At 39.6% G+C, this 24,140-nt stretch overlaps 1 protein-coding gene across 4 annotated transcripts in view; it reads left to right on the top strand.

Annotated features, from left to right (window-relative positions):
- The window catches only part of LOC109441602 (guanylate-binding protein 6-like), a 120,987-nt gene extending 97,177 nt beyond the window's left edge, over positions 1-23,810 (top strand). For 2 of the 4 annotated variants that reach the window (XM_088791284.1, XM_088791282.1), the window contains exons 2-11: positions 5,129-5,345; positions 5,995-6,122; positions 16,139-16,248; positions 16,443-16,639; positions 18,016-18,261; positions 19,011-19,291; positions 19,984-20,196; positions 21,161-21,263; positions 21,597-21,790; positions 22,886-23,252. In XM_088791284.1, coding sequence (XP_088647410.1) covers positions 5,156-5,345; positions 5,995-6,122; positions 16,139-16,248; positions 16,443-16,639; positions 18,016-18,261; positions 19,011-19,291; positions 19,984-20,196; positions 21,161-21,263; positions 21,597-21,790; positions 22,886-23,113 — 1,890 coding nt within the window. In that variant the 5' untranslated portion in view covers positions 5,129-5,155 and the 3' untranslated portion in view covers positions 23,114-23,252. Of the gene's footprint in view, positions 1-629; positions 719-5,128; positions 5,346-5,994; positions 6,123-16,138; positions 16,249-16,442; positions 16,640-18,015; positions 18,262-19,010; positions 19,292-19,983; positions 20,197-21,160; positions 21,264-21,596; positions 21,791-22,885 lie in introns of those variants that run through there. The other 2 variants (XM_088791285.1, XM_088791283.1) reach the window with 2 other exon arrangements.
- The last annotated feature ends 330 nt before the right edge of the window (positions 23,811-24,140 follow it).

Raw genomic sequence — 24,140 nt, 5'->3', positions numbered from 1 at the left:
ACTTCTAGACAAGAGCAACAGAAGTGGGCGTTGGAAAGGAAGCAAGGAGGAGTGAGAACAACAGGGGAACTTGTTCTTGACCCACTGACCTGAGGAGATGTGGGGCAGAAATGCTCATTCATCAACTTTGTTTGGCATGCAGCTGAGTCTTAGGCTTAAACCTCTCAATTTCTAATTCACAGAGGTCTCTGAGGAAGGGACAGAGGTCTCTGAGGAAGGCACAGAGGTCTCTGAGGAAGGGAGAGGTCTCTGAGGAAGGGAGAGGTCTCTGAGGAAGGGACAGAGGTCTCTGAGGAAGGGACAGAGGTCTCTGAGGAAGGGAGAGGTCTCTGAGGAAGGGACAGAGGTCTCTGAGGAAGGGAGAGGTCGCTGAGGAAGGGACAGAGGTCTCTGAGGAAGGGACAGAGGCCTCTGAGGAAGGGAGAGGTCGCTGAGGAAGGGACAGAGGTCTCTGAGGAAGGGACAGAGGTCTCTGAGGAAGGGAGAGGTCTCTGAGGAAGGGACAGAGGTCTCTCAGGAAGGGACCATGTAGCCTGATAGTCTGCAGGATTCAGTTGCTGGCTTTAGTTCTGGTAAAACTCAGCTTCTCCAATTGGAGCTGTGGTAGCTGTGAGGTGACAGCGTCACAGCATGTCGCATCAGTGGGACAGCAACAAGTGGAGTGGAAAAGACGCATGCATGGAGACATGAGAGATTAGCCTTCTCCTTGCTCTTTGAGGTGAGGGCAGGTGTTGGAGGGAATTTATTTCATCCATGGGCTCAATGTTCCACGTTGTAATGTGCAATAGAGTGGACTTATCACCTCTTCTACGCCTTGGTTACATTAGATTCACCCCTTAGACAATAATAATAATAATAATAATAATAATAATAATAATATTGCCTCAAGAGTAGACTTGGATCAGAGTGCTCTGGCTGCCTTTTTACTGGATGGGGAGAGAGAGAGAGAGAGAGAGAGAGAGAGAGAGAGAAAATCACATGGGCTGCCTAAAAATTGTGGCCTCACTCTCACCTCCAGCTGCACCCTTAAAACTTGAAATACAAGCATTGCTGTCTCTGGGCTTTGGCTGGAAATTACTGCTCAGGCCCAAACTTGCTTTCGAAACGTCCTGGGCCCCTTATTTTGTGGTATGTTCTGAAAATTGGGGAGGACCAGCATAGCACTTCCTGGAAAGTAAACTGTTCTTTCTTCTCCCTAATGAAGTCCTATGGTAGACATATTCAAGAGTTATGCCTACCCACCCGAGGGCAGAGCTTGGTTCTGGATCTTTTCATTAGGATATTCTTCAAAATTTATTTTAAAATTATAATTGACGTACAATATTATTTAGTTTTCATTGCACAATACAGTGATTAGACATTTATATACCTTATGAAGTAATCACCACAAGCCCATCTAGCGCTATACATAGTATTACAGTAGTAGTGACTATATTGCCGAAGCTATACTTCACAGTCCTGTGATTGTTTTTATAACTGAAAGTTTGTACTTCTTCATTCCCATCATCATTTTCACCCATTCCCCACCTTCTCCCACTGGCAACAAACAGTTTGTTCTCTGTATCTATGATTTTATTTTATTTTGTTTGTTCATTTATTTTGGTCTTTAGATTCCACATATTAAGTGCTATTATACTATATTTGTGTTTCTTTGATTTATTTCATTTAGCATAATGTCCTCCATGTCCATCCGTATGGCCACAATGGCAAGATTTCATTCTGTTTTACGGCTATGGAATATGGTAATATCCCATTGTATAATGTATCACATCTTCTTTATCCACTCATCCGTTAATGGACACCTAAGTTGTTTACATATCTTGGCTATTGTAAGTAATGCTTCAGTGAACATCGGGGTGCTTATGCCATTTTGAATTTGTGTTTTTGACTTCTTCAGATAAATACCCAGAAGTAGAATTGCTGGGTCATATGGAGTAGTTCTATTTTTAAATTTTTGAGGTATCTCCATACTGTTTTCCATAGTGGCTGCTCCAGTTTACTATTACACCAATGGTGCACAAAGGTTCCTTTCTCTCCACATCACCAACATTTATTCTTTGTTGAGTGTTTGACAATATCCATTCTGACCGGTGTGATGTGATATCTCATTGTGATATTTTTGTTTTGTTTTTTTTCCAAATTATTTTTTGGGGAAAGTGAACAGGACTTTTATTGGGGAACAGTGTGTACTTCCAGTGTGTACTTTTTTCAAGCCAAGTTGTTGTCCTTTCAATCTTAGTTGTGGAGGGCACAGCTCAGCTCAAGGTGCTGTGTTCAATCTTAGTTGCAGAGGGCGGAGCCCACCATCCGTTTTTGGAGTCAAGGAGTCCAACCTGGCAACCTTGTGGTTGAGAGCCTGCGATCCAACCAACTGAGCCATCTGGCACTGGCCCATGTGGGAATCGAACCGGCAGCCTTAGGCATTAGGAATACAGAGCTCCAACCGCCTGAGTCACCGGGCCAGCCCTCATTGTAGTTTTGATGTGCATTTCCCTGATGATTAGTGATGTTGAGCATTTTTTCATGTGTCTGTTGGCCACTTTGAAAAATATCTATTCAGGACCTCTGCTCATTTTTCAATCAGATTTATTTTTTATTTTTTATTTTGAGTTGTGTAAATTCTTTATATATTTTGGATATTAACCCCTTATCAGATATACCATTTGCAAATATCTTCTCCCATTTAGTAGGTTGCCTGTTTGTTTTGTTGATGGCTTTCTTTTGTGGTGTAAAGCATTTTAGTTTGCCATAATCCCATTTGTTTATTTTGGCTTTTGTTGTTTTTGCCCTAGGAGAAATATCCCAAGAAATATTGCTAAGATCAATGTCAAAGAGTTTATTGTCTATGTTTTCTTCTAGCAGTTTTATGGTTTCAGGACTTACATTTTGAGTTTACTTTTGTATATGGTATAAGAAAGGGGTCAAGTTTCATTTTTTTGCATGCATCTGTTCAGTTTTCCCAACATCATTTATTGAAAAGACTTTCTTTACTCCATTCTATATTCTTGCTTCCTTTGTCATAGATTAATTGACCCTATATGAGGTCTGACAATTAAGTTCGCGAATTTATTGCAACAACGTTGTTAACCTTTTTTGATATCAGAGGGATTATTCATTATGAATTTGTACCAACTGGACAAGCAGTTAGCCAAGTTTACTATTTGAATGTGCTGAAATGGCTACGTGAAAAAGTTAGACGACCTAAACTTTTCACCAATAACTCATGGCTCTTGCATCACGACAATGCACTAGCTCACATGGAACTGTCTGTGAGGGAGCTTTTAGCCAGTAAACAAATAACTATATTGGAACACCCTCCTTATTCACCTGATCCCAGTGACTTCTTTCTTTATCCAAAGAGAAAGGAAATATTGAAAGGAAGATATTTTGATGGCATTCAGAACATCAAGGGTAATACGATGACAGCTCCGATGGCCATTCCACAAAAAGAGTTCCAAAATTGCTTTGAAGGGTGGTATAGGTGCTGGCATTGGTGCATAGCTTCCCAAGGGGAGTACTTCGAAGGTGACTATAGTGATATTCAGCAATGAGGTATGTGGCACTTTTTCTATGATGAGTTCGTGAGCATAATTGTCAGACCTGCAAGTATGGGTTTATTTCTGCGCTCTCTATTCTGTTCCATTGATCTATGTATATGTTTGTGTGCTGATATCATACTATTTTGATTACTATAACCTTATAGTATAGTTTGAAATAAAATAGTATGATACCTCCAACTTTGTTCTTTGTAAGATTGCTTTGGCTGTTTGTGGTCTTTTGTGGTTCCATATAAATTTTAGAAATATTTGTTCTAGTTTGGTAAAAATTCCATTGGCATTTTGATAGGGATTGTATTGAATCTGTATATTGTTTCGGTCAAGTGGACATTATAATGATATTAATTCTTCCAATCATGAATACTGTATATCCTGCCATTTCTTTGTATCTACTTCAATTTCTGTCATCAACGTCTTACAGTTTTCAGAGTACAGGTCTTTTACTTCTTTGGTTAAATTTGTTCCTAGGTGTTTTATTTTTCATGATGCAGTTGTAAATGGAATTGTTTTCTTAATTTCTCTTTCTGATAGTTTAATATTGGAGTATAAAGATGCAACTGATTTCTGAGTATTCATTTTGTATCCTACTATTTTACTGAATTCATTTGTTCGTGTTAATAGGTTTTTTGTGGAATCTTTAAGGTTTTCTATATATAGTATGTCATATACAAAAGGTGGAAACATGGATATTTTTGAACACTTATGTGGAAGGTGCATAAATTGGGAGGTCTTCTTGTTATTCTTCATTGAATTTTATTAATATACAGTTTTTGTTGGCTTAAATATACATCTGTTTCTTGATATTGACGCACATTTCTAGTTTGAAAAACAAATCAATCTCCCAGTGACTCAATTTTCCTTCACATGGGATGATTCTTCCACTTTGTAGTCAAAGGATTTTGATGATTTTTAAAAAAGGAGAAAAATAAAAAACTCATTCCCTTCTGGAACCTACAACTCCTTCTATCCCTTGAATATCATAAATGTTTTATAGATATTGCATTTCATTGGTCTCTCATACGTCAAACCGAATTAACATTTTAAAAATCTCAGGTTTTGATGAATACTTGTCATATTTATCACTAGTTATATAGCTGTTCTCAACAACTAGGACCATGAGAGAAGAGATGCATGAAATCTGTGGCTTAACAATTCATGTGTTCCCGTGGTCATCCTTGTCCCAGGTCATCCCTCATCATCAGTGTCACTGCACACTTAATAGCTGGTTAAGCCTTAGGACTTGGGAGAGGACTCGGGTGAGGTGACGACTTGCTTCTCAGTAATGATGACCCCTGCATTGGGTAGAGCCACACTACTGCATTATACGATGTGAGTGTGCTGCGGCGGCAACAACATCCAATCTGAGTTCCTCATACAGCATTGGGAGCACTTTGGCCCTCGTAGACATTCACTGTAAGGACAGAACCAAAAATACATGAATTTTTCATTGCAGGGCTTAGCCTATGCATACTGTGCCAAAAACAAAGCAGGAAACTCACAGTTCCCTAACATCATGGGTGCTTTGGATAACTCTGAGCCAGAGAATAAATTTGCAATCTTATTTCTACTAGGAGGCTCTTCTAGGTTGGCAGGCTGCCATGGCATCTGGACACAACACGATGGACCCCATTTGTCTGGTGGAAAACAACAATGAGCAGCTGTCAGTGAACCAGAAAGCTCTACAGATTCTTAACAAGATTTCTCAGCCAGTGGTGGTCGTGGCCATTGTAGGACTATATCGTACAGGCAAATCCTACTTGATGAACTGTCTTGCAGGACAGAACCATGGTAGGTGTTGTTTCAGGCAAGGGCCAATCTTTGACTCTAGCTAGGTTTTCTTTCCTGGTCACATGAAGGGAGAACCAAACTCCTCTCAATAAACCAACTTTGTAGTTCTAATTCTCACCACTAAATTATTAACAATGTAACTTGTTTCCATATTTTTTGTTCTAGTCCTGTTAAGAAAAGTGTCTCCTACTAATGCTCAGATTTCTAACGTCTTTTACTTACATAAGCATTGGGCTCTTGTAATTGTGTCTCCTCTCTCTCTCTCATAACATATTTTGCTTTATCTATGGAATATTCCCAGCAACATATAAAGATGTTTAACTATCTATCATCTTAAAAATTATTTGCGAGTTCACAAAGAATGGCATTCTTTCAAAATGCTGTTATTATGGTTATCAGTGAATTACATTATGTCTGGTTCATGGATGCCTCTTGCCTCCATCTTAAGCCCATGCTGGGTATCATTTTCACAGTTAATATCCCCTCATCCATCAAATAGGCAACACACAAAGTAGGGCATTCTTACAAAGTAGAGAAAACACCATCTTGTGTACTGGAGTTCTTATATTCCAACAATCTGACTTTGCAGCTCCTTGGCTGCTTAGATTATCTGCTTTCACTCTATGTTGTGTCTCTCCTTTCTTTATAGGCTTCCCTCTGGGCTCCACAGTGCAGTCTGAAACCAAGGGCATCTGGATGTGGTGTGTGCCTCACCCTTCTAAGCCTAACCATACCCTAGTCCTTCTGGACACCGAGGGCCTGGGTGATGTGGAAAAGGTAAGGCCGAAAGTCACAGATAAGTCCTTTTAAATCTGGATATTCTTTTCATGACACTTTTAAACTTAACTGCTTGGTTTATTTGTGAAATCTAGAAATCCAAGTATATATATGAGGCAAATTTTGATTTGTTTGAATCTCACTTCTAGGTAAGGTGTCATGGTATATTGAGTAAACTTTTATTTCTTCACGCTGGGTAAATGAGTTGACTCAGTTAAATAAATAATTACTGAGCACCTGATCCCCAGGTCTCAGGATTAGTGCTGTAAATATAAATGACCAAAGTAACGGCCCTGCCATCAAAGAGATGGTGAAGTTCATCAAGTACCCAAAAATCATTCTGAGAGGCTTTGACACACTTCCGAATATACTGATTCAATAAAAGTATGTGTTTGTCCTACAACATCATTTTAAGATGGATTTTTGATACTTTAGATTTCTACTAACGTGTGAAGTGAATTATTTCTCCTTTCTTGCCTTATTTGAGGCTTATTTGCAAATAGTGCCTAAATTTCTATATCTGTGTCTACCAAAAAAATGACTCAGAAATTCTGTTCATTTTTAGATGCATATATCAAACAATGATACAGTCTTGCTGTCTAAATAATTTATTATTTGTCATAAGTGCTAATTCTTTTTATCTTAATTGATTTTTTTTTGTTTTTAAATAGGGGTTTGGAAGCTAAATTAACGAATCGGCATTTCTCCCCCAAACTTTTTTATTGAGTTTTGTGAATATAAATCCCAGTTTTTTACATTTACTCTAAGTAAGAGCTTTAGACACTGTTTAATAAGAGAAAAAATTTCTGGATCATGCCATTATTTAGACAGTGCTGTAATTTATACTAACAAATTAGCTTGGCCTTTGAGGTCTTTCATCTGGTTGTACTAGGCTCACTATCCAGCCTTAACTTATTGACCTACCGTCTGCTCACATGAAATCAAATCACTCTACTTTTATTGCAAAGACCCCTGTGTCCTGCCATTTCTACTTTTGCTCCTGTGGGTCTTTCTACCTGCAGATTACTTCACCGATTCTACCAATTCTTTAATAATCAGCTCAAGACTTTGAGGAAGACTTCATATCATGTACTCTTTCAACCAATTCTCAGAGCTAGGTTCTTCCTTAATGGACTTCTAAGTTTAATTGAATATAATAGCTATATGTTCCACAGATTAGAAACATTTTGAAGATGTAAGTTCCTTATAGATGTTGTCATCTTTGCTACATTCATTGTTATAAATGTTTGTCATTACTTTAAAAGAGTCACCTTTAAAGTGATATTTTTCATTTTAAACTGTTTTTTATTTTAAGAACAGTGGAAACATTTAGTAGCTTCCCGTAAACATTTGTTGAGAGGGTGACGTCATAGCAATGGCGGCAGCGGGGCGCACTTTTTGAGTTCTCCGTCGGATCTTATCAGAAACGGGAAGCTTATAACCCATCAAAGGACTCTCTGCTCATCACGCAGAACAGCGAAGAGACTCGCGCAGGGATTTCTTGCAGGTGGGGAAAAATTGGGCGAGCAGGGGAAGAAGGAAGGGAGCTGAGCGGAGACACGCCGCACCTGCGGCGGCGGTGGGGACGCGGGTTGGGATCGCGGTCCACACCTGTGGCGGTAGAAATTCGGCCCCCACCCTCGGGTTGTGGAAATCTGCTCCGCACCTGTGCCTGTGAAATTCCAGCCCACACCCACGGCTACAGATACGCAGGATATCCCAGGACGGAGGAGAGCCCGGAAGCCACGAGGTGGGCGTTTTGCCCTGCGTCCCACAGCGGTCCTCTCCCGCTGCAGGGGCAGCATATCCAGCATTAACTTCAGCTAATAACCTCAGTTGGTCCTTGGGCCGGACAAGGAACACAGACTCCGTGCCTGGGCACCTTTCCCCGCTCTTCTGACCCTACCCCCGCCTTTCTAGAGACTTGATCTAGCCCCTGCACTAAGGAGCAGCGGCAGATTACAGAGGCGCCTTGGAGCCCAGGCTCCGGGAAGACAGGCGGGCCCAGGGAGGAGGCTAGGAGCTGGGAATCTTCCGCCCCCAGCCACCACCTTTTCTGGCCTGCGGGAAGAGTGTTAAGACAGCGGGGCTGGGAAAGAGAAGACCCCTCCTTCCATCCCCAGCCCCCACCCTTTCTAGCCAGCCTAGAGCGGGGCAAACACATCCCCAGCTGCAGAGACGCAGGGGTTCCCAGGAAAAAAGAGAGAACACAAAAGCCAAGTGCCGGACTCTGCTTTGCGTCCCACAGCAGACCTCTCCCTCCTGCAGAGGGAGGATATCTAGCATTTGAGACTATTAAACTCCATACCTGGGCCCCTCCCCCCGCTCTTCCAATCCTACCCCCACCCTTCCAGAGACTTAAACTGGCTCCTGATCTGAAGAGCAGTGTCAGATTACAGAGGAGCCTTGGGGTTTGGGCTAAGGGAAGACTGGCCGCTGGCTTTGGTCCAGGGAAGAGGCTGAGAAGAGTGTGGTTTGCCCTGGACTAGGAGACAGAAGACTCATCCACCCCCAGATACCACCGTTTCTGGCCTGTGGGTGGGGTGTGACACAGCTGGGCTAGGAAAGAGAAGACCCCTCTTTCCATCCCCAGCCCCCACCCTTTCTGGCCTGCCTAGGGCGTGGCAATTACCTCGGCGGAGGCACTCCCAGGGATCAGCAGTAAGTGGTATATACAGCACTCAGCTTTCAGCAGCTGAGGAATTCCCTGCCGGCCACACACACACACAGGGAAGAGGTGCCCTAAGACTCAGGAGAGCTGGACACAGGGCTGGTGGTGCTATTCTCGGTGTGCATATGTGCCGGCAAGGGCAGAAACTGCACTGACTTTGTAAAACCTACTGTCCAGACCCCTCAGCCCCACGCATCTAAAGCTGCAGCCTCAGAGTCACTCTGGGCATCAGGTGACCGGCTCTACCTGCACAATACGCAGGGGATTACTTGGTGGGCTTAAGCCACAACTGGCGCTGCTTTTTTTTTTTTTTTTTTTTTTTTTTTTTTTTTTTTTTTTTTTTTTTTTTTCTTTTTTTTCCTTTTCTTTCTGTTTTGATTTGTCTTTATATTTTTGACATCTTTGCCTGTGTCGAGTGGGGATTCTGTGCTACAGCAGAGAACAACTTGGAGATTATTTGGTGGGCTTAAGCCACAACTGGCGCTGTGTTTTTTGTTTGTTTGTTTGTTTTTGTTCTGTGTTGATTTGTCTTTATATTTTTGACATCTTTGCCTGTGTCGAGTGGGGATTCTGTGCTACAGCAGAGAACAACTTGGAGATTACCTGGTGGGCTTAAGCCACAACTGGCGCTGTCTTTTTTTTTTTTTTTTTTTTTTCTCTTTTCTTTTCTTTCTGTTTTGATTTGTCTTTATATTTTTGACATCTTTGCCTGTGTCGAGTGGGGATTCTGTGCTACAGCAGAGAACAACTTGGAGATTACTTGGTGGGCTTAAGCCACAACTGGCGCTGTGTTTTTTGTTTGTTTGTTTGTTTTTTGTTTGTTTGTTTTTTGTTTGTTTGTTTGTTTTTGTTCTGTGTTGATTTGTCTTTATATTTTTGACATCTTTGCCTGTGTCGAGTGGGGATTCTGTGCTACAGCAGAGAACAACTTGGAGATTACTTGGTGGGCTTAAGCCACAACTGGCGCTGTGTTTTTTGTTTGTTTGTTTGTTTTTTGTTTGTTTGTTTTTTGTTTGTTTGTTTGTTTTTTGTTCTGTGCTGATTTGTCTTTATATTTTTGACATCTTTGCCTGTGTCGAGTGGGGACTCTATGCTATAGCAGAGAACAACCTGGAGATCACTTGGTGGGCTTAAGCCACAACTGGCGCTGTGGTTTTTGTTTGTTTGTTTGTTTGTTTGCTTGTTTTGTTCTGTTTTGATTTGTCTTTATATTTTTGACATCTTTGCCTGTGTTGAGTGGGGACTCTGTGCTATAGCTGAGAACAACCTGGAGATTACTTGGTGGGCTTAAGCCACAACTGGCGCTGTTTTTTTTTGTTCTGTTTTGATTTGTCTTTATATTTCTGACATCTTTGCCTATGTCGAGTGGGGGTTGTCGATTGTTTTTTTACATGTGAATGTATTTGACTTTTTCCTTGTTGTTATTGTTGTGCTTGGTGATTTGCTTTGTTCTATAATTGCCCTACCAGTGCCCAGCTTAAGAGGCACAAGATTCAACATACCCAGCGGCCAACTCCAGGCCAAGCCAGAGTACTACCGGGTTTGACCTACAAGTGACACACTCAGAGGGGATTCTTTACAGGCACATAGAGGCCAAAGGGCAAACCACATCTAAGCGGTCAATCCTCACGCAGCAGAATACCCTGCGTGGGCAAAGCCAAGTCTCACAACTAGTCAGCCTAGGAGTTAACTCCACCTACTCACAAGCGAAAAGCAATTAAGGATCTTCTTTAACAGGACAATATACACAACACAAGAGTCACTTTTAGAGCACACGCAGGGGAGGAGAACAAAGTAGTGCAAGTCAAATATAAAGGACATTTATTATATACTAATCCAGCAAGAACTAAGAACTCCAGGGCACCTATCTAATACATCGAAGCAAACACAGAGAGTCAGCCAGAATGAGGAAACAAAGAAACATATCCCAAATAAAAGAACAGAAGAAACCTTCAGAAATGGAACTAAATGAAGCAGAGGTAACCAAACTGTCAGAGACAGAGTTCAGAATTCTGATGATAAGAATGTTTAAGGAACTTAGAGAGGACATCAAGAAGGATGTAGAAATCATAACGAACAACCAGTTAGAACTAAAGAACACAGTTACCGAAATAAAGAACTCACTTGAAGGAATTAACAGCAGGTTAGATGAAGCAGAGGATCGAATCAGCGACTTAGAAGACAAGTTAGCAGAGATCACCCAAACAGAACAACAGAAAGAAAAAAGAATAAAAAACAATGAAGATGGTTTAAGAGACCTATGGGATAACATCAAGCGCAACAACATGCGCATCATAGGAATACCAGAAGGTGAAGAGAAGAAACAAGGGATTGAGAACATATTTGAAGTAATAATGTCTGAAAATTTCCCTAACCTGATGAAGGAAACCAACATACAAGTCCAGGAAGTGCAGAGAGTTCCAACCAGGATAAACCCAAACAGGTCCACTCCAAGACACATTATAGCTAAAATGGCAAAGATTAAAGACAAAGAGAGAATCCTAAAAGCAGCAAGAGAAAGACAGAGGGTTACATACAAGGGAACTCCCATAAGACTATCAAATGACTTTTCTGCAGAAACATTGAAGGCCAGGAGGGAGTGGCAGGAGATACTCAAAGTGATGGAAAACAAAGGCCTACAACCTAGGTTGCTTTATCCAGCAAGGCTATCATTTAAAATCGACGGGGAGATAAAGAGCTTCCCAGAAAAGAATAAGCTAAAGGAATTCATTACCACCAAGCCAGCATTGCAAGAAATACTAAAAGGACTTCTGTAAATAGAAGAAAGACGAAAACAACTTATCCACAAATTTAAAAATGGCAATAACTATGTACTTATCAATAATCACTTTAAATGTAAATGGTTTAAATGCTCCAATCAAGAGACATAGGGTGGCTGAATGGATAAGAAAGCAAGACCCTTGTATATGCTGTATACAAGAGACTCACCTCAGATCAAAAGACACACACAGGCTAAAAGTGAAGGGTTGGAGTAAGATATTCCATGCAAATGGAAATGAGAAAAAAGCTGGAGTTGCAATACTTATCTCTGACAAAATAGACTTTAAAATGAAGAAAATATTAAAAGACAAAGATGGACACTATATAATAATAAAGGGATCAATTCGACAAGAGGATATAACCCTAGTAAACATCTATGCACCCAACATAGGAGCACCTAAATATATAAAACAGATATTGACTGACATAAAGATGGAGATCAACAGTAACACTATCATAGTAGGGGACTTCAACACACCTCTGACAACAAGGGACAGGTCTTCCAGACAGAAAATCAATACGGAAACAACAGCCTTAAATGACACATTGGACCACTTGGATTTAACCGATATTTTCAGAGCATTCCACCCCAATGCTGCAGAATACACGTTCTTCTCAAGCGCACATGGAACATTCTCCAAGATAGACCATATGTTAGGCCACAAAGCAAGTCTGGATAAATTTAAGAAAATTGAAATCATTCCAATTGTCTTCTCTGACCACAGTGCTATGAAATTAGAAATGAACTACAGGAAAAAGACTGGAAGACACACAAATTCATGGAGGCTGAATAATATGTTACTAAACAATGAATGGGTCAAACAGGAGATCAAGGAAGAAATCAAAAGATATCTCGAGACAAACGAAAATGAAAATACAACGACCCAAAATCTATGGGATGCAGCGAAAGCAGTCCTAAGAGGGAAGTTCATAGCACTGCAGGCCTACCTAAAGAAACAAGAAACATCACTAATCAACAGTTTATCTTCACACTTAAGGGATCTGGAAAAAGAACAACAAAATAAGCCCAAAGGGAGTACAAGGAAGGAGATAATAAAGATCAGAGCGGAAATAAATGAAATAGAAACCAGAAAAACAATACAAAAGATCAATGAATCCAAGAGTTGGTTCTTAGAGAAGATAAACAAAATTGACAAACCTTTAGCCAGACTCATTAAAAAAAAGAGAGAGAGGACCCAAATTAATAAAATCAGTAATGAAAGAGGAGAAGTGACAACAGACACTGCAGAGATACAAAAAATCCTAAGAAATTTCTATGAGCAACTGTATGCCAACAAATTTGACAACCTGGAAGAAATGGACAATTTCCTAGATGCATACAACCTCCCAAGGCTAACTCAAGAGGAGACAGAAAACCTGAATAGACTGATTACCACCAAGGAAATTGAATCAGTAATCAACAATCTCCCAACAAACAAAAGCCCTGGACCAGATGGCTTTACAGGTGAATTTTACAGAGCGTTCCAAAAAGAATTGTCACCTATTCTCCTCAAACTCTTCCAAAAAATCCAGAGGGAGGGAAGACTCCCAAACACTTTTTACGAAGCCACTATCACCCTGATCCCAAAATCAGACAAAGACACCACAAAAAAAGAAAACTACAGGCCGATATCGCTAATGAACATAGATGCAAAAATCCTCAACAAAATACTAGCAAACAGAATTCAGCAATATATTAAAAAGATTATACACCATGATCAAGTGGGATTCATCCCTGGTATGCAAGGGTGGTTCAACATCCGCAAATCAATTAATGTGATACACCACATTAACAAAATGAAAAATAAAAATCATATGATCATATCAATTGACGCAGAAAAAGCATTTGATAAAATTCAGCAGCCATTCATGATAAAAACCCTTAAGAAAGTGGGAATAGAGGGATCATATCTCAACATAATAAAGGCCATATATGATAGACCCACAGCTAACATCATACTCAATGGGGAAAAACTAAAACCATTCCCCTTAAAATCAGGAACAAGGCAAGGCTGCCCACTTTCTCCACTTCTATTCAACATAGTGCTGGAAGTTCTAGCCACAGCAATCAGACAAGAAAAAGAAATAAAAGGCATCCAAATTGGTAAGGAGGAAGTAAAACTGTCATTATATGCAGATGATATGATACTATATTTGGAGAACCCTAAAGACTCCACCAAGAAACTATTAGAGCTGATAGATGAATTTAGTAAAGTAGCAGGATACAAAATTAATATTCAGAAATCAGTTGCATTTGTATATACCAATAATAAAACATCAGAAGGAGAAATTAAAAAAGCAATTCCGTTTACAATTGCTCCAAAGACTATAAAATACCTGGGAATAAATTTAACCAAAGAAGTAAAAGATCTGTACTCAGAAAATTATAAGACACTGAAGAAAGAAATGAAAGAAGATACAAATAGATGGAAACACATACCATGTTCATGGATAGGAAGAATTAATATAGTTAAAATGTCCATACTGCCTAAGGCAATATATATATTCAACGCAATTCCTATCAAACTACCAACGACATTTTTCACAGAAATAGAACATATAATCCTAAAATTTATATGGGATAACAAAAGACCCCGGATATCTTCAACAATCTTGAGAAATAAGAACAAAGTGGGAGGTATAACAATACCTGACTTCAAATTATACTACAAGGCTACAGTAATCAAAACAGCATGGTACTGGCATAAAAACAGACCCATAGATCAATGGAACAGAATAGAGAGTCCAGAAATAAATCCATGCCTATATGGCCACTTAATCTATGACAATGGAAGCAAGAATGTACGGTGGGGTAAAGACAGTCTATTCAATAAATGGTGCTGGGAAACTTGGACAGACACATGCAAAAAGATGAAGCTGGATCACCTCCTTACACCACATACAAAAATAAATTCAAAATGGCTTAAAGATTTAAATGTAAGATCTGAAACCATAAAATTCCTAGAAGAAAATATAGGAAGAAACTTCACAGACATTACCCGGAGTAAGATTTTTACTGATATATCCCCTCGCGCGAGGGAAGTAAGAGGAAAAATAAACATGTGGGATTACATCAAACTAAAAAGCTTTTTCACAGCAAAGGAAACCATCAATAAAACAAAAAGGGATCCTACTGATTGGGAAAAGATATTTGCCAATGATATATCTGATAAGGGGTTAATATCACAAATTTATAAAAAACTCACTCAACTCAACTCCAAAAAAACAAACAACCCAATTAAAAAATGGGCAGAGGACATGAAGAGACATTTTTCTAAAAAGGACACACAGATGGCAAACAGACATATGAAGAAATGTTCAACCTCACTAACCATTAGAGAAATGCAAATAAAAACCACAATGAGATACCACCTCACCCCAGTCAGGATGGCTATCATCAATAAATCAACAAACAACAAGTGCTGGCGTGGATGCGGAGAAAAGGGAACGCTGGTGCACTGTTGGTGGGAATGCAGATTGGTGCAGCCACTATGGAAAACAGTTTGGAGATATCTCAAAAATCTGAAAATGGAACTACCTTATGATCCAGCAATCCCACTCCTAGGTATCTATCCGGAGAAATCCAAAACTCCAATTCAAAAATCTTTATGCACTCCTATGTTTATTGCAGCACTATATACAATAGCCAAGACCTGGAAACAACCGAAATGCCCATCAGTAGATGACTGGATTAAGAAACTGTGGTACATTTATACAATGGAGTATTACGCAGCCATAAAGAAGAAAGAAATCTTACCATTTGCAACAACATGGATGGACCTAGAGAACATTATGTTAAGTGAAATAAGTCAGAAAGAGAAAGACAAATACCATATGATCTCACTTATATGTGGAATCTAAAGAAAAGAATAAGTGAATGAACTAATCAGAAACAGTTTTGGAAAAATGGAGGAAAAACTGAGGGTTGCTAGATGGGCAGGGGGGTGGGGATAAGGGGAAGGTGAGAGGTTTTGGGAACGTACAGAGGGATAGTGGATGGGGGGAGGGGGGTTCACACAGTGTGAGGGATATAAATGATAAATGTCTAAGTTTTGCTTTGTCTTGTGCACCTGAAACTAATTAATAAAAAAAAAAAAAAAAAAAAAAAAAAAAAAAAAAAAAAAAAAAAAAAAAAAAAAAAAAAAAAAAAAAAAAACATTTGTTGAATACATCCCCATTGTGTCAATCGCAGTACATTTTATATAGCACATGACCAAACAAATGTCTGTAGAATGAATATGTGTATTAACACCCTTCATTGAACCCTATTGCACACCAGGTACTGCACTATGTTTTTCTAAATATGTTATTTTATTTCATCCAACTGAATTAAAAGAAAGCTCCAGTGAAGATTATAATTTCTTTATATATGGAAAAATCAGTCATAAGAAATATCTTCGTAATTGTCAAAGCTGATATCTGTATTTAGGTCTGTCTTCAAACTTATTTCTTTGCCTGGTAAATATTTGAGCTGAAATAATAAATGGAAGACTGATACACTTACTGTCTGAATGAATTTCTGCAAGGTGAACTCCTAAACGTCTTACTCGAATGTGCTTTCTAGGGCCACCCCAAGAATGACTCGTGGATCTTCGCGCTGGCCGTGCTTCTGAGCAGCAGCTTTGTCTACAACAGCATGAGCACCATCAACCACCAGGCACTGGAGCAGCTGCAGTATCCTTCCAGGACCCGAACCCCTGGGTCGTTGAGTCTATAGGATTGGAGATCGACGCAGGTTCTCCTTCTGTCTTAGTTGCTTTTGCTGAAGCAGAAGAACCTGGGGCAAAAGGGAGTGTTTATAATAACTTTTTGTTAGAGAAATGTGGGATTTGTGGGGAGGAAGTTCCTCTTCCTTAGCCAAATTGTAGATATGTGACAGAGCTGACAGAACTCATCAGGGCAAATTCCTCCCCTTCCCCGGAAGAAGTAGAAGATTCCTCAGAGTTTGTGAGTTTCTTTCCAGACTTTATCTGGTCTGTCCGGGATTTCACCCTGGAGCTGAAGTCAAACGGTCTCCCTATCACAGAAGATGAGTACCTGGAGAATGCCTTGAAGCTGATTCCAGGTATCAGAGCGCGGCCTGGGCAGTGGATGGTCCAATAGGGGGTGGGAGGTACCAAACACTGTCCATCATCTCTGGGGTTGCATTGTATTTGAGATTAGAATGAAGTCTGTAGAAATAGTGACTGGAAGGTGGGTTGAAAAGTTCTAGGGACTGGAGTGCAGGTAAGAAAAGCAGAGCCTAATATAGAGTATAACTATTCAAAACCGTTTGTTCTTCACACAATTTAGCATCCACTTGTAACTTAGAATAGAATACAGTGGATGCCAAAACTTTCTAAAGACCAGACACTTGTGTCCCTAGTTTGGCTTCTGCTTTGCTGTGTTGAGGAAAACAACTGACTAAATACTTGTTAAGCATGAAATTGCAATGAAAAGCCTATCTAACAAAAACAAAAAATCTAGCATACCGATAGATATTATTCTTTAAAAAATGGGATATAACTTTCTATGGATTGCATAGATACATTGCCTACAGCCTTGACTAACTTTTAAATGAACCTGAAGAAGTATGTGTCTTTTCAATCTATGCTTTTGCAGTATTTCTAATAATTATGAGCTATTCATTTATTTCCTATATCATAGCTTTCTAATAATTTCCCCATATTTCCCCATGCTACAATTTCAAAATAATAAATTATTTTAATGCTTTACATTTATGTGGGTGTGGTTCTGATGAAAATTTGAGATAAATACCAATTCCAATTTATTCGTTCTTGTCTTCATGTTTCTATTTATGCTTTCTCTAAACACCTAACGAGAAAGTGGTGAGGCAGAAGAGAAACAAACACGGTCAAATCGAATATAGTTCTTTACTTGAAAGAACATAGAGATTAGTGGTGACATCTTAAAATTACATTGTAGTTTTATTTACTCTTTAGAGGTTTTTGCTAAAAACAATAGCTATTGCTTGCATATGATTTTTACCGTCAAAACAGTTTTCCTTAAACAATCAGGATGTCATTCCTAATATTGTTCCATTATCCCTTGTTTGTGGATGTTCCTTTTGTCCCACAACTCAATGGGATCATGTAGACCAAAATTTTACATTTGAACTTTTCTGTTAGTCAGTCATTTAGTAAACAATATAGACGATATAGCCAATAGTCTACCGTGTTTAGGCCTGAGGATAACAGCAATAGGTTTCTTATTACCACGTTAGATCTCTCCTCAAATTTCTACCCAGAGTTGTATCATTGGTAAGTTTAATGTTTTACGAAGCAATGGGTCTTTATACTACAGGAGTTATAAAAAGAACTTCTATTTATAAATAGCAAAGATACAATAGATGGCAAAGATACAAAAATCCCTGTCACAAAAGTCCTTACGTTCCTTGCCTTCAGACTGTTCCTACTGTAATCATCTTTTTTTTTTCTTAAGGCAAAATTCCCCAAGTTCAAATGTCCAATCTTCCCAGAGAGTGCATCCGACATTTCTTCCCAAAACGGAAGTGTTTTGTCTTTGATCCGCCTACAAATGACAAAGAACTCCTAGCCAATATTGAGAATGTGACAGAAACACAGCTGGATCCTGAATTCCAGGAACAAACAAAGAATTTCTGTTCTTATGTCTTCAGCCAGGCGAGAACCAAGACCCTGAGAGAGGGAATCACGGTCACTGGGAAACGTGAGTCTCCTTTTCACATTTCTGTGAGGCCTAATACATGTTGAATATATTATATGATGTGTTTTCCAAGATTTCCGTTGATTCTATATAGAACTATGGGTCTACAGGTATTCATAGTGCATGAAGGAAAGTGTGTATTTTTACACTTTGGGGGGTTCAGAAATCCTTCTCCAAAATTTCAAACTTTATCAGCAACATCTGAAGCTTCCATATATCTGAAAAAATCCTCTGATAATAAATCACTATCTGTATATAAAAACAGAATGTAATATTTTCTCAAGGTAAGTCCTTTAAAATGAGTGTGATTTGCAAAGAGAATACAAAAGATACTTTGAGAATTTAAAGCAGTCTAATAATAAACATTAGCCCATAAATCCCTGAAAATTCACTGGCAGCCTCTGCATTAGGAATAAATATATCTATTTTACTGTGTCTCATGTAAACAGTTTTGCTTCTAATATTTTTAATGTGATATTATGTCTTCTAGATACCCTTTAATACATTAGATGAAGGTAGATATTTAATTTTTAGTCTTGTGGCCTAAAGAACCGTGGAATAGAAGTGTCAGTAGAAAAATGAAGGTGATGATAGTAGAAGGAAGTTGTGTGTGTGTGTGAGCATGCGTGAGAGAGAGAGAGACAGAGAGGGAGAAAGAGAAAGAGAGAAATATTCAGAAATGTAATCTTAGAATCTTGGATCCTCTTGAGTGATAACTTTAAATTCATCCTGTAAACTCCTGCCTTATTCAGGGCTGGGGACTCTGGTGGTGACCTATGTGGATGCCATCAATAGTGGAGCAGTACCTTGTTTGGAGAATGCAGTGACAACTCTGGCCCAGCTTGAGAACTCAGCGGCCGTGCAGAAGGCAGCCGCCCACTACAGTGAGCAGATGGCCCAGCGAGTGAGGTTCCCCACAGACACGCTCAAGGAGCTGCTGGACCTGCACGCAGCCTGTGAGAGGGAAGCCACTGAAATCTTCATGGAGCACTCCTTCAAGGATGAAAACCAGGAGTTCCAGAAGCAGCTTGTGGTACTTTGTCTTAGTACTTCTTTACTCTGCTAACCTTCACCTTGAAGAATTAAAGCTTAGCAGTGCTTTTATTGACCCCATGGCTCCTCTCTCACTCATGGATCAAGTAGTCTGGATCTCATGGGGATGAAGTTTCAAAGGACTACGTCCCCCACCCACCCTTGCCACATACAAATTCAGGTTCTTTATCCGGGAAGCTCTGTGTTCTCTGATACATAATCAGTATAGAGAGCCTCCAATCAATGCTTCTATTGACTTCAATTCTACCCAGAACACCCAAAAGTCAGTCCTGAGCTGGTCGATTTTTGTGAGCACTCTCCCATTTCCAGGAACCAAGTATCTTATCAGACCCTAATTCCAGGCCCTTTTCAACTCTATTGCCCCTTGTGATATCATTGAAGTTAGAATCACTGAATGCTACGGCTGCAACTCACCATAGAAATTTGGTAATGCAACTCTACTTTTTCAGATAAAGAACCTGAAACCCAGGGTAATTAAGAAACTTCCATAGTAGAGAGTTTTCATGTTCAGAGTAAATCAAGTCTGGTGATTCCTACTTTATTCCATATCTTCCTCCAACACAATGTTTTTCTCATAAGGACCACAGTTAGACTTCTTTCTATCAGATTCTTTGGAATTTTATCTTCTCTGTTCCTTTCTTCCGGTGACATCCCTCTACATTTCCCTTGCAGAAAATCCTAAAAAATAAGAAAGAGAATTTCTTGCTGCAGAATGAAGAGGCATCTGCTAAATACTGCCAGGCTAAACTTGATCAACTTTCAACGACCCTAATGGAAAGTAGTTCAGCAGGAATATTCTCTGTTTCTGGCGGTCACAAACTTTACCTGGAAACAAAGGAAAGGATTGAACGGGACTATTGGCAAGTGCCCAGGAAAGGAGTGAAGGTGAGGAAGAAGGGGAGCATGGGGATCTTACATATTAAAATCAAGGAGGGGGGCGGGGGTTCTCCTGAAAATCTGAGAGGAAAGCACCAGTTGTACGTCATAAGAGAGCAAGGGGATATCATGACAGATTTAACCTTTAAGGTCCACTATTTGTTCTTTCCTCCTAAGTAGAGTAGAAATGTTCAAACATGAGTATGCATTTCTGAAACCCACAAGAGACAGTAGAGAAGTTATTAATTTCTTCATTCAACAACATGACATTCAATGTGCCAAGTGTTGGTGAATTTACAAATTAAAGTCAGAATCTGTGCACTCAAGGCTCATCAAGTGAAAAACGAAGTCCAATACATAGACAATACATGCAGAGCTATAACACTTATGAACTGGAGAAATGGACTATGTAAGTGACGATAACATGTTATAATAATGAAAACAATAATGATGATAACAGTGCAACTAATATATATCAAACTGTTATTGTTATAGGCATAATGTTATTTCCCTAGACGATTGAATTTAATCTTTCAAATATCATTAAGAAGCATCTCCACTATTGCCAACATTTTCTACGTCTTAACCGAGAGGCAGAGATGGGTTAAAACAGTTTGCCTAAAGTCATAGCCAGCAAGTGGCAGAGGAGAACAGTAGCCCTAGAGACAACATTTCACATTGGGAAGGCAAATATTAAAAAGCACCCGAGACTGTGGGTTTGTAAATGGAACAGAGTTCTCACCGGCTGGAACCTGGAGTGGATAGAAGGAAGTGGCACTGGGAGAGAGACAGGAGGGAGGCAGGAAGTAAGGGATATGGACCTGTGGTGACTCTACAGAGCTTGCACACACTTTGTTTGGAGCCACTGTAGAGTTGAAAGCATGAAGGAAAAACTAGGTGGACAATTCTAGTTTTTGCAGCAGCATTCTCCCCACTGGAGATGGAAATTCTTTGCCCTTTCTTGTTTCCTCAGGCGAATGAGGTATTTCAGAGGTTCCTGCAGTCACAGGCAGCCATAGAGAAATCCATCCTGCAGTCAGACAAAGCGCTCACTGATGGGGAGAAGGCCATGAGAGGTAAGGGGCTGGTCTGGCTCACAATGGGCAGGCAGGTTCCTGCAATGCCCTTCGGCAGGTGTGAGAGCAAAACCTTCCTGCAACAAGGAACTGCCTCTTCTGTGGAACAGAGTCTGCTAAATCTGAAAACCACAGGGGAGTTGTAGTTGTACCTCAGCCAGGCCAGGCCTTTCCCATCACATTCTGCACTGTGCTCACGCTGGTGTGGACACGGGGGGAACTCAGGGATTTCCCTCCTGCCCTTCCAATTTGGTTTGGTCTCCTTCTCTTTTGGGAGGGTAAAGGTCCATCCTCACTTAATTTTCCTCCCTCTCTAAAACCTTCCTGGGGCAGAGGAGCAGGCCAGGAAGCAGGCAGCTGAGAAGGAACAGGAGCTGCTGCAGCAGCAACTGCAGGAGCAGCAGCTGCAGATGGAGGCACAAGAGAGGAGTCTCCAGGAAAACATCATCCAACTGAAGGAGAAGCTGGAGAGGGAAAGAGAAAACGCAATAAGAGAGCAGAAGATGATGCTGGAGCATAAACTGAAGGTAAATCCAGCTGCAGCCTCAGCTGTGCTCCATGGTCACTGTCCTGGTACCTCGGTGGGAGGGATGAAGGTTTCAGCAAGGCCATGGAGGGAAGTACCGTTGCCATTTACTGCTGTGATTTATTAAAGCCTGAATCCTTTGACCTCTTCTCCTTCTCTCCTCCTCTTCCTTCTCTTCTTCCTCCTCCTTCTCCTCCTCCTTCTCCTTCTCTTCCTCCTCCTCCTGCACCTCCTCCTCCTCCACCTCCGACTCCTCCTGCTGCTTCTTCTCCTCCTCCTCATACTCCTCATATTCCTCCTCGTTTTAAAAGAAGCCTTTGAATTCTACTCTGTTTGTAAACTCTGGAGTGATCCAGAGAAGCACAGTATCTCTAAGTGCTTGGAGAAAATAAGTAGGGTTTGAACTGTTATTTTGGGCGATCTTTAAAAGTTCTCATGAGGCCTGATTAAACGAGTATTCCAAACACATGTATTCATTATAACCAGCTTCATTGCTTTACCAAGATCACTGCCAATTATCAGGACCCTAGCGCCACCCAGAGATCCTGAGGTAGATTTATGCTGACCTAAAACTATCCAAAATGTCCAGACTTAAAAACACAAAGAAATGACAGCTTCTAACTTGGATGCATTGTCCCCAGGTGTGGGTAGTCTACCTACGTTATCATATGGCAAAGGGAATTCTCCGATTGTCCATCTGGACATGTTTGTAATAGAGTTCTAGAACAATGTATAAGTTCCCATTATTTGTACAATTTGGTTGACCATATTATCCCAAGTGGACTGAGAAGTAGTGCCAGCAACCAAGGTCACCTCTCAACTAGTATTCACCTGGAACATACTACATTTGCTCTCATGTCAGGTATAGCGTTCTAGAAAACCCTAATGGTGTGTGAACATTAGGCAGGCTATAAACAATACTTTCTTTCAACGTTCAGGCCCAAGACAGGAGATATTCTTTGTTGCAAAATTGTGTAAGTGAGAACAAATTTAGGAGTAAAACAAAGACAGTTTGACCAAATTATTAAATACAAAATGTAATTCTAGGAAAAACGGTATTTAAAAAATTTTACTTCCCTCCTCACTTTTTTTTTAGGTCCAACAAGAGCTCCTTAAAGATGGATTTAAAAAGAAATCTGAAGAGATGAATGCAGAGATAAATCATTTGAAAAATATTATTGATGGTCCTAGAAATGATGATACTCCTTGGATAGCAAAAGTCTTAGACAAACTTGGCAATGACCTCATTTTAGTATTGTCTATTCCTGGTAAACTTATTTGTCATGCTGCGAAGTGTTTGGGCTCACTATCAGAAAACAAATAGCTCTCTTTTTAAAGAAATTATAGCATGTGGATATATGCTTTGGCCTATTTTGGATGTGTATCTTTTTTTATTTCATTCAGCCAAGTTTTAAATATAAAAAATGCCTACTAGAGGATATCAATGCCTGGTCCACATTAGATAGAATAAATATACATACAAAATGATATAGCACATTCACTTTTAGGAAATATACATGTTTAAAATAATATATATACAAAAAAATGCATTGAGACATTGCTCTAAATGACAAAAGATTGGAAACTACTTAAATATTCTTTATATAAACAGATAATATAAATTTAGCATGTACATATGCTGGAATACTATGTAGCCAGTTAATAAATTGAGAGTGCAATTTCATTTTTAGAAGTATAGAAAATCTTGATAATACATTGCAAAGTAAAAAAATGAGATACACAAGCTGTGTATAATGTGTTCACTGTAAAAATGTAATTATAGTGTGCAATCATACATATGTACACATAAAATATCTCTGAAAAACCCCATTAGAAGCTAGAAACATTGGTACCTTTGCGGGAGAAGGGGGTGGGATCAGGGGTGAATGAGTCACATGCTTTTCATTATATACTCATTGTTTTGAATCCTGTAAAGAAAGGTTGTATTACCACTTTATAAAGAAAATGTAAACTGTAATACTGGCAATGATAATAAAAAGAATGCAAAATTGGCTCTTAAATGATGAAATTGCTCATTGCTTCTAGAAATGGCATCAGCCTGCACAATGAGGGGTATGCGACTGAGATTAGAATACTAGAAAGCATAAACTTTGCATCCTAATCTTGTTTTTGCTTTGGCCTCAGTTCTTAATCCCTTAATGTGCTTCAAAACCAAGATACAAACTTTCATATCGCCCTTTGAAATTTCAGCTAACATAGCCTCCTTTTCTTACCTTTGAACTACACTTTTAAGGTGTTACAATCAAATTACCAAATGTAAGAATATGCACTGGTGAAAGGGATTCGATCATTCCTAAAAGTTCAGTAGGAATTCCTAAAAGTGCTGTAGG

Source organism: Rhinolophus sinicus, chromosome 14, assembly GCF_057876585.1.
Source record: "Rhinolophus sinicus isolate RSI-liver-muscle chromosome 14, RSI-T2T, whole genome shotgun sequence".
In the NCBI taxonomy this organism is placed as follows: domain Eukaryota; kingdom Metazoa; phylum Chordata; class Mammalia; order Chiroptera; family Rhinolophidae; genus Rhinolophus; species Rhinolophus sinicus.
Note: the sequence above shows the minus strand (reverse complement) of the source record. Positions and strands in the feature narration are given on the sequence as shown.